Consider the following 14,366-nt stretch of genomic DNA (forward strand, 5'->3'; position numbering starts at 1 on the left):
CTCTCATCAAGACAGAGGGAGAGGGGTGTCCTTGGCCAGCCCAAGGACTCTTCCTCCTGCCAGACTCCAAAGATCCATCCCCCTCCCTGTCCGGTATACTCCCTGTACTTTCCCATCCATAGCCCCCAAAGACACCTGCATCTTTGGATTACCTCATCAGTGTTCCTCGCATTTCTTTCCCATGCTCTTTTCTATATAAACCCTAGCTCAACCCCTGCTGGGGGCTGCTTGATTTGGATGTGCATGCCCCTGGCAGCCACGCGCTAATAAAATCTACATCTTAAATTACGTCTGGGTCTCACTCGCTGATTTCTCGGTACAACAATACGACCTTGGGCCTGGGGCTCAGTTTCCTCATCTGTAAAATGGGGAAGTAGGACTTCCGGCTCTAAATCTATGATTCTAAGGCCTTTGTTGCTTTTACTATTATTGCTGCCAAAGGCAAAATGGGCTTTTTACCGGTTACAAGGTCAGAATCTTTCTGAATCTCCACTCAGGCGATTTTTCAGAACCGGGGGTCTAACTGTTCCAAATTTCAAATGCACATCAAAAAACAGGTTTGGAAACCTCTTAATCTTAACGAAATCTTTTCTGTACACAGATATTTGGTTTCAAAGCACCACAAAGGAAAACCGTGTCAAGGAAGAGTCCAAAACACATTAAGAAAGACGGCGTGCAGGCATGTGACTCCCCCACTCAACCAGCTCCAAAGCTTCCCACGGTCTCCAGGATAAACTACCCCCGTGGCCAACTCACAAAGCCTGCCCCAGCCTGGCCCCGACCTACCCTGGCAGCCTCACGGGGCCTCCCTCCCACACGGCACCCCAGCACCTGTGCAAGGGCCTCTGAGCCCACCCACCGCTGCTGGGAGGCGTTTCAGAGTCTCTCTCTCTCTCTTCCTTTACGATGTAGCTCAGTCACCATCTTCTTCAGGAAGATTCCTCCTGACTGCTAGTGTCCTCCCCATCCCACACACCACTACAGTCACCCGTTTTGTATAACTTGCATTTATTCACTTTCCATTTATGCTGTATGTGTTTTTACATGCACCTGTTGTCTCCCTCATTGGAATGTAAGCTCACTGCAAGCCAGAACTGCTCCATTCTTTGTACCTGTGTCTCCAGCACCTGGCAGATAGATGGATTGTTGAAACAAGCAATAAAGTAAACAGCTTGTTCAGAGTTCTGAGCAACATACCACGGAATTTGCAGTTTGCATTCTATTTGAAACATAATTCGAGTCCATTCACCTGGGACTATCAGGGAAATGACAACATTTGAAAAGCTGAGGCTACAAATTAATGCTGAAAAGCATCTTTTGGTATTATGGCCTGCAGATAAAATCATTCTGATGAGTAAACGGTTAGAATTTAGATCGCTATATAAATGTTCATAATTTAAAACTGGAATGTTTTTCTCATGTAGTGTTTCACGTTGCATGCTTTTGTAACAAAGTTATTATTAACCTTCTAAAACTTTTAAAATTTCAAACAATTAAGATACTTCAAGAATTTTTTTAGTGTTTCCTATAAAAAGACATCTAAAACAAAACAAAAAAGATGCATTAAGGAATATGATTCTTAAAAGGCTAACAACTCAATATATTTCTTTGTGATTGCTTACATCTTCTCTCATTTGATTCCAAAACTACCTGTATTAATATACTTAAATATTAGTATCCCAAAAGAAATTTTCTATTAGTAAAACAAATAGTCAACTCAAAAAAAGGCATTATATCGCGCTGAATGGCGTTCCTAAAAATTCTGTCTTGTTTTTTTGTTGTTGTTTTTTAGGGGGGTTTTGCTTTTTAGTGAGGCAACCGGGATTAAGTGACTTGCCCAGGGTCACACAGCTAGTAAGTGCCATGTGTCTAAGGGCGGATTTGAACTCAGGTCTTCCTGAGTCCAAGGCCAGAGCTCTATCTACTACATCACCTAGCTGCCCCGTCTTGTACATTTAGAAATGAAAACATTTGGTTGGGGTTTTTTTTGTTGTTTTTCATTTAAAACTTCACATTTCCCAAATAACACTGATTCAATTTCAGGTGAAAACACTGAGGAATTACTGAGGGAGAGGTGGGGAGGTGATGAGGGACCAACAAAGAAAAACAGAGGTTAAAAATAGAAAATCAAATTTCTTCAAATGATCATTTTTTAAAAATATTAAGGTTACAAAGATAAATAACACAGCCGTATTTATAGCACCTAGAATTTAGTACTTCATTCTGTGGCTTCTACTTAAAGGAGCCACTTAATCAAATATTCAAAACAAATTTATGTTACTGAGCATCACTCTGACTACAGACCTATTCTGATGCCTCACCTGGCTTCTTAAAGACTATGCCAGGAAAGTATAAGGTCTGGGGAAGATTTATCAAGTTGGAAAGGCCATAAACGTTCACCATGTTAATGCTGAACTTGAGGCAGACTTTTAATCTGCAGAGCCCACCGCAGCTCAGAACTGCCAAATTCCAAAGATCCGACAGCCTCAGCCTCCCTGGTAGCTGGGATTACAGGTGTGTGCTGCCCCACCCAGGATTACAGCTGTGGCCACAACAACTTCTGGAGACTGTCTACTGAGCTCTTTTCAGGGAAGCAAAGAACAGGAATCTGAGGGGTGCCTGCAAATTAGGGAATAGATGAACAAGTTATGTTAATGAATGTGACGGAAGGCTATAGCGTTCACGTTTCATCAGCATAATGACAAACCACAATTGCAGAGCACTAATGATGAACATGCCACCCACTTCCTGATAGAGAGATGACATGAACGTGGAATATAACCAAATTTTTTGGACATGGTCAATGTGGAAATTTGTTTTGATTGACTATCCATGTTTGTAATGGATTTTGCTTTTCTTGTGCTCTCAATGAGAGGGCTAGAAGGCTGATTAGAACAAATTTTTTTTAAAGACCATCTATTAAGTGAAGGAGAGATGGTGATCCGTGTTGGTGAGGGACTGTGCACACAAGGGAAATCATAGATCCTCAAAAAATCGACTTTCATGTTACTAAGAATCATTAACATATGTATGTGGGATCACTGGAGTGGAGGGGAAAGGGACTTGGAAGAGGGAAGAATAGCTTTTTTTTTTTAACTTTACAAGTATAACAAGTCTCCCTCACATTGTATTTTTTTAACACTTCACTTTCTGCTCCCATACCTACTGTACCTGGGTGATCAGGATTCAAGTCTTCCACAGCAATCTGGACCACATCGGCCAAATCCTGTTCTGACATCATCCAGAATCATGCAGTAAGGTTCAATTATCACAGCAGCCAAATATAAATTCCAAATGGGAAGAGCTGGTCAGCTTTTAATAACCTATTAAAATACATATAAAGGGAAAATTTTTAATTTTGTCACACAAAAGAATAATTATACCTGTACAAAAAACTACTTTATAATAACATCAATATTAATAATGTCTCTTCGTACTTCTTTTCTTCTCTTACTTAGGGTATGCCAATGTGTTAAGAAAACAGAAAGTACATTATTTGCTCAGTGTCATAATTCAAACAATTAAGAGGTTTGGATGACAAAATCCCTAACTCCTAAGCCTTTGCTTAAATCCACTGATGACTTGTTTTTGAGTCGTTTCAGTCATATCCGATTCTTTGTGACCCTATCAGTGGTTTCCCTGGGGGCTGTATCCACTGCGCCACCTAGCTGCCCCTTTAATACATACACATGCTTGTGTATATATTAAATTAAGTTTTAAAAGTTTCTCAAAAATTAAAGATGAGAAACAGTTTTATCTCTACCTCCTTGGGCAATCATTTAACCTCTGGACCTCCGTGCCTCAACTGTAAAATGAATGGGTTGTACCAGATGACCTCTAAGGAGCTTCCTAACTCTGAATCTATGATCTTCTCTCTCCAGCACCTCCTACAAACTTAATTGATAATGAACTTCTCAGAATTCTGAATGAAGACAGCCTATTCTGGAGACCAGCTTTCCTTTACACTGTTAGTGGAGTTCTACATTAGCCCCATATCTGTTAGTCTTAATGAGATTACTTAACCTTTCAGGTTATTCTGGAGAGTAACAGAGGAGCTCCATATTGTCACTCAAGAGGCCCTTAGCACTCTTCAGGTCCACCTCTCAGATTCCCTTATTTCCTTCAAAGCTCAGGTCAAATGCTCCCTTCTACATGAAGCTTTTCCAACTATTAATAACTATCCTCAATTTTTTTTAATTTGATGTATGCATACTTATCCACACATCTGCTGTTTCATCAGATAGATACCACGACAGTAGGGAATACTTCTTTTCTGTCTTTGTATTCCCCTGAGCTTAGCACAATGCCTGGCACACAGCAGAAGCTTAATAAATGCTTGCTGGTTTCCTGATCAGGACTACCAAACTACAATGAAATTATAAGACGTTCCCAAAAAAAGCAACTGTTTTCTGAAGGGTATTCTTCAGATTTGAAAGACTGTCAATTTTCAATCAAAAACAGCATATGTATAAACTTAAATGTTGCTTTTTTTTTAAAGAGAAAACCTGAAGCAAAGATTACTGGCAGTCTACATTGAGGTTTCCCAACATGAGCATTATCACTCAACATAAACATTAAAACCAACTCAAGATGGTTAAGTAAAGACATTTTTCCTCATTTTACTATCTAAGGAGGAAATAAATTAGTGACAGGTGGAAAACAATTGAAAATGCACAATACAATGTTTTTGTATGGTTACTAATGGCTCCAAGCTTGGCCGAAGACAGCACTATACTTCATAAAAGCCTGAATCATGTAATCTCTTCCAAACCAGAACACCACACAATATCCAAGTTGTTTACACAAAATGATTCTTTTGCCAACATAAAGAGTCATTTAAAATTCTGCTCATGGTGAAACTTTTCGGACTAGGGCAACCAGCCCAAGAAAACTGGCAATAGATTTACACATGTGGTTGCCATTTTGGCAAACTGAATTTGCCATTTCTCAGAAGTCCTGGGGACTATCCAGTCTTAACATAATAAAACATCTGTGCTAGGATTCATGTTTCATAATGTCACTATCTGCAATTACTATTTAGAACCCTGCCCTGTCCTTGAAGAGGCGCATCTTCTCATTTGCACAGGGAAAGGGGGTAAACATAGCAAAATCTTATTAAATATGAGAAGCTTTCTATACTTTTATAGTGATACCCCAGTGGTGCCATGAGTACATTTGAGTTTGGAAAAAATACTGTTCCAGAGACTAAGAACTTTTCCCAAAACTAAGTTCTGCACCTATGTCTTGAACTATACACTTCAGTTAGAAGGGACTGGTAAGTTACTGTCAAGTAGACCCTTTAAATGAAGCACAAATCCCACAGCAGCCTTAACAAATGGTCATCCGACCTATGCTGAAATATCCCCAGTGATGAGTAACTCACTCCCTATTAAGACGACCCATTCCATTTCTGGACCACTCAAATCATCAGTTAGTTTTTCCTTGTGCTGAACCAAAATCAACCTTGCTTTAACTCCTACACATTGGTCCTAGTTCCATGCACTGGGGCCAAGCAGAAATGGTGTACTCTTTCTTCCACAAGACAACAAAATATCTTAAGAGAGCTATCATGAGAAGAGATAAATAACATTCTTTTTCCCAGGCTAAGTATGCCTATGGTAAATTGAAAAATAATTAAAACAGACAAGTGACATGAGGGGAAATTTTATGTAAGCACAAATCTTCCCAATAAGACAAGTTTCCCAACTAGGTAAGAATCAGCGACATGGTGTGTTATTAGACTAATACCAATAGTGCGGAATACGTGAAAATCAATCATTAGTTTTTAAAATCAAAATATAAAGCATGCATAAAAGCCATTAGCCCCTAATCTACACTTTTTTGTTGTTTTCAATTAACAGAAGCAAATTTTGAAAATATTCCCAAAGGCTTTTAATTTACACTGAAAAGTACAAGATCTGGCTAATAGTCCACCCAAAGTCATCATATTAAAAGACTGTAACCGAAGGTTATACCCAATGTTTATATTCTCAAACTAATTACCTGTTTAATGGATAGTTGTAGCACTCTTTGGGAACTGTCTAACCTAATAAAAGACTAAAAATAAACTTTAAAATAACAAATAGCAACATGTGAACAAACATCTACAGAGCAAGCCATATACAAGATAAATAGGACATAACTAATAGAGGAAAGACAGGGGTATGGAGAAGGCTCCCAGTAAAAGAAGGGATTTTACTTGGGATTTAAAGAATCCAGAGAAGCCAGAAGGCAGGGATGAGGAAAGAGAGCACTTGGGGGGGAAGGGGACACCCGAGAAAATGCCCAGAGCCAAGCCAGGAGACCAGGGTCATGGGATCAAAGGGTACCTGGAAGGGAGTAAGGTGCAAAAAGACTAAAAGGTAGGAGTGGGGTAGGCTATGAAGGGCTCTGAGTGCCAAGTGGGACATTTTGTATTTGCTCCTGGAGTTCACTGAGTAGGGGGTGACATGATCAAACCTGCATTTTAGGAAAAGCACGTTAGCAGCGGGATGGAGGATTGGAGTAAGAAAAGCTTGGAAAGTAGGAGGTCAAACTATCACAGTAATTTCAGAGCCCGAGGTAATGAGGGCATTCTTCCTACTCTGTTCCACCCATCGACCTCCCCAGCTTCCTTTAAGTCTCAACTAAAATCCCTCCTTTTACTGGAATCTTTCTTTCCCCTGCCCCTCTTCATTCTAGTTCCTTCCCTCTGTTCATTATTTCCTATTTATTCTGTATCAAGCTTACTTTGCACCTATTTGTTTGCATGTTGCCACCCGAATTAGATTGTAAATTCCTTGAAGACTGGGACTGTCTTTTGCCTCCCTTTGAATCCCTAGCCTTAGCATGGTGCTTCCACTTAGTAGATGCTTCATAAATGTTGACTGATTGATTGGTTACTGGATTTTTTTATCCATTCCAGGAAAAGTTAAGTTAGGCTAAGTGTACGTTTTCCTCCTCCCTACTACTGCCTTTAAAAAAAAGCATTTGCACTTATTGTGTGACCCTGGGCAAGTCACTTAACCCCGATCACCTCACCAAAAAAAAAAAAAAAGAAAAGAAAAAAAGGCATTTGGTTGTTCCTATTCCTTTTTTTTTCTTTTTGGGTAAGTGACTTGCCCAGGGTCACAAGGCGGCCCAGATTTGATCCTATTCCTTTTTAAGTCAATACTTTTCCCCTACAGTTAGTTTTGTTTCATTTACTTTGATGTAATCCTATTCTTTTACAGCCCTACCCCAGTCTTGTTTCAAGACAGTGAGGTTCTGGATAAAACAAAACCTCATGTTCTGTTGCTGAAAAGAAAGCACCTAAAAAGCAAAGCCATACAGAGAATCAAAACAAGAGAGTAAAATAAAATTCCCTAACACATCAAGGGAAACCACAAGCAGGAAATGTTTCCCACGTAGAACTGACAGAAGTGTCAACAGACTGGCTTGGAGTGAAGACGCCTAGGTTGTGAACCTAAGCAGCCGATAGGATGGTAGTGACCTCAGCAGTAATAGGGTAGCTTGAAAGAAGGGATGGTCGAGGGGTAGCTAGGTGGCACAGTGGATAGAGCACCAGCCTTGAAGTCAGGAGGACCTGAGTTCAAATGTGGCCTCAGACCAAACACTTGACACTTACTAGCTGCATGACCCTGGGCAAGTCACTTAACCCCAAATGCCTAAAAAAAAAGGATGGTTGGGGGGTGGGGAGGATGAAGATAAGGAATCTAGTTTTGATCACATCTACAGGACATCCAGTTTGAGATGTCTAATCAGTTCAATCATTTTTCACTCACGTCCGACTCTTTGTGATCCCATTTGGGGTTTTCTTGGCAAAGATACTGGAATGGTTTGCCAATTCCTTCTCCAGTTCAATCGCCAGATGAGGAAACTGACATAAATTGGGTTAAGTGACTTGCCCAAAATTATACAGCTAATAAGTGGGGGAGTCCTGACCCCACGCCCAGCACTCCATCCACTATGGTGCTACCTAGGTGACCCTAAGATGCCCACTGCAGCTGGACAACTGAGACCGGGGGGGGGGAGGGGTCAGGAGAGAAGGTGGGGCTGAGAATCATAAGCATGAAGAAGATAACCAAATCCATGGGAGCTGATGAGACCACTAAACAAAACAGTATAGAGGGAGAAGAAAAGAGGACCCAGCAGGAAGGCTGCGGATGAAGCTATTCAGATGGCAATTTAATTCATTTTAAAGCTGAAAGAAATCTTTATAATTGTCAAATAAGCACTGACTGGGAAAGGGAAGGATTTCTAGCTTGAACACTTTAGGCACAATTCTGCTAAGACTGTATAAAATCCTTATAGGAGTTAAGATGGATTTCAAATAATCTTTGCCTCAAATATAAGACATCAGCCCAATTATGATTAACTTGGATTGAACTGATCTGTGGACACTATGGCAAACATTAAAATACACAGTTGTATATACATACTTGGTGGTATAGTGGATATAGTCTTGGACAGTATGAAAATCACTTAATCTCTGCCTGTCTCAGTTTCCTTATCTGTAAAATGGAAGCAGCAGCAGCATCCACTTCTGAGATCATTGTAAAAGCAACATGAGATGACGTACAAAGCGCTCATCAAACGTCACAGTGCCAGATAAATGCCTGCCCCTAAGCATAAGGTCATTCGTCAGCTGGCTACATTGCAAAGTAATACAAAATATTAAACCCAGCAAAATCGAATGAGCTACTGATACTTAACTGATTACAGATATGTTAGGTTAACCCCTTTGTTTTGTGAGAAACTCTGGCTGTTTGTCTTTTCCCTCTGCTAAAGTGGTAATCTTAGGGCAGCTAGGTGGTGCAGCACATGGAATTCCAGGTCTGAGACAAGAAGACTTGAGTTCAAATATGGCCTCAGACACTTATTAGCTGTGTGACCCTGGGCAAGTCACTTAATGCTGTTTGCCTCAGTTTCTTCATCTGTAAAATGAGCTGGAGAAGAAAATGGCAAACCACTCCAGTATCTTTGCCAAGAAAACCCTAAGTGTGGTCACAAAGAGACTGAAACACCTGAACAAAGAAGTTGTAATCTGATGCCTCTTCACGGCTCCATGTCACTGGGATCACTGAGGCTGTGCCAGTAAAGACATAAACTCTGACAGGTTTTACCAAGGCACAAAGCTTCCAAGTGCAGGCAAATGATAATAACAACTTTTATGCAGAACCTATTCTATACCAGGCACTGCGCTGAGCGCTTTTACAATTATCATCTCATTTGATCCTGACAACAACTGTGGGAGGCAGATGCTATCATTATCTCCATTTTACAGACGAAGAAACTGTTAACTACAGAGGTTAAGTGACTTGCCCAGGGTCACAAAGCTTGTAAATGTCCACAGCTGAATTTGAGGGCAGGTCTTCCTATCTCCAGGCCCAGTTTTCTATCCCCTGTGCCGCCTAGCTGTCCTAAAGCACAAAGAATGAGCTTAGGGGCTGCTATCTGAGTAACAGTCTAGCTCGGTTGGGTAATCTCATCACACACAACCACAAAGTGATGAATTGTTCAGAGACCACAACTGTTCCAGAGGCTGCATCAGTAGAGGGAATACCCCCACAGACAAAATGATGGCCACTCTGATGAGCACTTGTCTTCCTAGAAATACTTTAAATCCCTTCAACTTACTTGATGTGTTTTATTTCTCAGGAAATAAATATACCATTTACATTCATGTTTTCATAAAATGAATTTTCTTTCCAAAATCTCAGTAAGTCAAACACAGGAAAATACATCTTCCTTTGTCAATTTCCCTTGCATGTTGATCTTTTTGGAAGTTGAAAGGACTACACATTTTATTGATAAAACTAGCTTATAAGCATAGCCCTCACATCATCAATGGCACCGCAAAGGTACCCACAGAAGTGGCTGTTAACACTACATTAACAGCACCCCAGACTCACCACTGGTACATTTCCCTTTAACAATCAGCCAGGAGACTCAATCAGCTTTTCAGAAAAAGCATTTACCCAAAGGGACTAGCAAAAGCCGTACTTGCAAAGCACGTCCCCCAAAACCTAGAGCACACTCTCCTATAAAGTGAGAGTCCTCAGGTGAAAGAGTGGGCACAGATTTAAAGTACAATGGTAAAGAAGATCTACGGCCAGAGCAGCTCACGGCTGTGGAAGGGCAGGTCCTCAGTGTCCTCTCTCTCTGGAGGGTCCTCATGAAGCTCAGGGTGGGGAGGAGCATTAATGATGGAAGACTGCTCCTCCAGTAGGCTGGCCGGTCCCTCTCGGGCACCTTCTCCACTGTCCGGGCCAGCTCGGGAGAGCTCATGACAGCTCAGCCAGAGTCCAGGGCGCTCAGGGATGGGTCAAGCAGGTTGCTCGGCCGTTCCACCGGCCCTGCACTGGGCTTGGCCGAGACCCAGGCGAGGCTGGGCTGGGCAGGGCAGATCGCTCCACTTCTGGAGGTTTTCTCAGGGTGCAGCATCTCTCTCGGCTCCACAGACCGACTCTCTGGTGAGCCGCCGATGTCTTCACCATCTCTGGCGTCTGGCTTGGGCTGCTGTTACTGCTGGAATGATATGGTCCTCATTTCAGCAAGGCCTTCACTCCTTCGAGCTTTGGATCTGAGGCTTGAAAACTCCAGGCCAAAGGTAGGAAAAAAGGTCTGGGGTCTCCAGTTTGCCTCCTATCGGGGTCCCCAGTGAGGTACTCCCCCTTTCCTTTAAATGCACCCCCCCAGCACACTTTTCACACTCGTTTTACGAATCATATCTGCTGAATGGCTGTGGACGAAGGTGTGAAGGAGATTTGTGTGCCCTGGAGCGAGTTCCTGATCCTGGAGGGTCTTTTTCTAAGCAGGTGAAACTATTCCAGCCTCAGACCTTTCCCAACATGTGTGGGGTAGCAGTGCCTCACATCTGAGGCGGTTTCTCTTTCACATTTCAGTGCCTTTCTCTTTTGAGCCTACTAACCTTTAGCTTTGTTTAAGGTCAAAAGTATGATTTAAGTTCATATGCATAATTAAATGTTGGGATTTGATTCCCTGTTCTTGATCTGGTTCAGGGAAACAAAAGAGTGTCAAACAGTTTATTTCAACACTTTCAGAAGATCAACGGTTCAAAAACAAGCCGCTCATGACACCTGCTTCACCACCTGACCACTGAATGACTCGGCCTGACAGGCTCCAACACCGCTCACCCAGGAAAACCCGGCAGCGTGCAGCCTCACCGACAGTGTCCGATCTCCTGATGTTCTAGAGCGCTGACGCCCCGTGAAGAACAAGTTACAGTCAATCCCTACGGCACACGATTCAAGAGACTAGTCCTTGATTGTGCACACGCTCTCCCCATACTCATTTCTTCCCATCATTATAATGCGTCCCCAGAACAGGGGTCCAGGTGTGGGAACAAAGCAGGAGACCCATCCCAGGGAATCTCCAGATTCATTCTGAGCATTCCCTCCTCATCAGCTTTGGAAAGAAAGGCGCCTCGGGCCTCCTTCTTGTTGGAGGGAAGCCCCGCCCACCAGCCAGGATCCAGGCTCATAGACTTAGAGCTTATTGGCCAGGCAGCCCAACATCTCAGCCCAGACAGAATGACTTGTCCAAGGTCACAAAGGTAGCAGACGGCAGGGCCAGGATTCGGGCCGAGGTCCTCCCCCACGCTTAGGTACAGCATCTACATTCCTAATCCCTCAGGTGCTTGAGAAACTCAGTAAATCACGCTGGCTAATTCCAAAGAAAAGAGCCATGGAGTGGGACCACGCCCAAAGGCAGCTGGGCAGAGTTCAAAACCGATCCCCAGATCACAATGCACCAAGAGGTAGGCAGCACAGACCGTCTACACACTTTCTCGGGGCACCTACAACTCCACCCTCATATCTGTAACTCTCAGAACAGAGAGGAAAACGCCAAAAAAGCACCTAAAGCAGCCACAAAATAACGAAGACAGAGATGAGGAAGAGAGGGTCCAGCAGCGTCCAGAGCTGTGACAGTGCCCGGAGGAAGCCCCAAGCGCTCCCACTAACACAAGGAACCTTCCCATCTTGAACACAGATCAGGGGCTCAGAATCTCTGTGGTGCTGTGGACCCTTTTGGCAGAGTGGTGAAGCCTATGGGCTCCTTCACAGAAGACCACTGATGTTGTGTTTTGTTTTTAATTCATAAATGAAAGAAATGCTAAATTTCAGCTAGAACTTAGTAAAAGCAGAAATGTTATTTTTTTCCCTGTCCAACTTCATGGACTCCCTTCAATCAATCCATGGCCTGCAGAGTCTCCACGTGTCACTGACACACTGTGAGTCTGGGTCTTCCTGACTTCTAACTGCTGTGTAAAAGCCTGACTGACTCTCTGAGGAGAGGGTCCCACCCAGGAAACAGCAGCCCTTCAGTAATTCTTGGATATTTGTAGAGCACTCTGCATACACTGAGTCGCGTCTGAGCCACACAACGATGCTCTGAAGTACAGTCGGTGGCCACAGCCGCAGCAGCAGTATCTGGTTGCCAAGATCTGGGTGCCTCCGATCTCAATCCACTCCCATCCATCTTCCAAACATCTGGCAAAGTGATTGTCCTAAAGTCCAGGATGGACCACATTACTCCTTTACTCAGTAAACTCCAGGGGCTCCCTATCACCTTGCAGGTCAACCATAAACCCCTCTGTTGAGCATTCCAAGCTCTTCACAACCCCTCCCCAACTCCATTTCTCAATATTATGCACGGCTCCAATTCATACACTTTACAATCCGGTCTAATTGAGTTTCTCACTGCTCCTCATATATGATCATCCACCTTCCACCTCCATTCCTTGACCTCCAGACCTGGAATGTATTCCTTCTTCATCTCACCCTCTAGAATTCCTAGCCCCTGCAAAGCTCTTGGCTCAAGGCTACCTGCTGCACAAGGGCTCTCCTGACCCTCCTTTCCCCGCCCAACTGCAGGTGTATTTTTTTTTACTTACATATACACGTGTTGTTTCCTCTAATAGAACGTAAGCTTCTTGAGAGCAAGGCCTTTTCTGTTTCCATCTCTGTATCTCCATAGTGAGAAGTATCCTGGCATGAGAGTCAATGTGACCTGACTTCGAGTCTTGTCTTTGGTCACGTCTTGGATGGTGACTCTGAACAAATCCCTGAACCTCTCAGGGCCCCAAGAAAGTCTTTAACTTGTGTGGCCACTGTAGAACAGCATTCGTCCAGGGAGCTCCTTTACTGGAAGCCTCTTTCCCTCAGCGAAATCATAACTCTAGATTTTTTTTTTAAATCTCCATAGTAGGTACGTAATAAATGCTTGATGACTGATCCATCCCCATTTTATAGATAGGACACTACTGAGACTCGGAAAGTTTATGTTTATGATCAAGAGATTAAGTGGCCACTGCGCTATTATGTATGAGAGATAGGATTCTCACTCAGGCCTTCTTAATAACTTCGTCCAGCAGTCAATCTATTACACCAGCCTGCCTCAAGGTCCAAAATCCACTAAAGCTCATGCACTTTATTCATAAACTATCCCTCCTCTCATGCCCTCACTTTAAGTCCGTTTAGTCTTACTCTGAATACAATTATAATAAGCTTTGTGACTTAATTTCCTACCCCACAGCAGTTTAGAAATCAAAAAACAGAAATGGGAAAAGGGCTGAACACAATTAAGTCTTCATCTGCAAAGAGCACCAAACAACAATTATTTTTAAAAGTACACAAGAGCCCAAGAATCGAGGGATTCCCAAGAAGAGGAAAACAGCCTTAGACAAATCAGAGAATTGTGAAGAATCACTATGTTATAACACAATACAATAATAAATGTCTGCCACCAAGAAAAGATGAATCTTTCAAATACTTGTATTTTGAATTTTAAGTGCCTTGATGTTTTGAACATTTTCATCCAAAACAATTAAAACAGGGAAAAAACGGTGCCCCCCCTTCACCTGAAAGACTGAATAAGGAGACTTGGCTTGAGAGGAGCTAGACTGGAATCCTAGCTCTCTCTTACTTACTATGATATCAGGGTCACCTTGAGCAAGTCATCAGTTTCCTCATTTGCCAAATGAGGAAGGTGCAATAAATGATCTCTTTGATTTCCCCCAGCTAAAAATCCTATGATCCTAAGTGTGTACACAAATATTCAGAGATATAGTGTCAGACGGGAATACGAAAGGTCAACCAATCCACCCAAACTTCCCTCTTCAGACAAGGCAATATCAAAATGATCTCTGAAAGATGATATCATCACCATCATCACCATCATCATCATCATCATCATCAGTATTACTACATTAGCTGCCATGGATTCAATCCACCTCTATCCTCATGATTCTCAAATCTACCTATCCAACCTTAAGCTCTGTGCTGACCTCCAGTCTCACGTCTCCAACTGCCTTTCTCAAAGTGAATGTCCTGTAGTCATCTCAAACTCAATGTGTCCAAACA

At 42.6% G+C, this 14,366-nt stretch overlaps 1 protein-coding gene across 12 annotated transcripts in view; it reads right to left on the reverse strand.

Moving 5' to 3' along the window:
- BANP (BTG3 associated nuclear protein) overlaps positions 1 to 14,366 on the reverse strand; it is a 254,133-nt gene that overhangs the window by 221,169 nt on the left and 18,598 nt on the right. For 11 of the 12 annotated variants that reach the window (XR_013484520.1, XM_020989193.2, XM_020989198.2 and 8 more), the window contains exon 2: positions 3,172 to 3,323. Coding sequence is in view for 11 of the 12 variants with exons in the window: in XM_020989193.2 (XP_020844852.1) it covers positions 3,172 to 3,241 (70 nt within the window). In the remaining variant the exon portion in view is untranslated. Of the gene's footprint in view, positions 1 to 3,162; positions 3,324 to 14,366 lie in introns of all 12 variants that reach the window. The other variant, XM_078149388.1, reaches the window with a different exon arrangement.

The sequence above is a fragment of the Phascolarctos cinereus genome, unplaced genomic scaffold, assembly GCF_003287225.1.
Source record: "Phascolarctos cinereus isolate Bilbo 61053 unplaced genomic scaffold, phaCin_HiC Scaffold_2;HRSCAF=192, whole genome shotgun sequence".
Taxonomy (NCBI): domain Eukaryota; kingdom Metazoa; phylum Chordata; class Mammalia; order Diprotodontia; family Phascolarctidae; genus Phascolarctos; species Phascolarctos cinereus.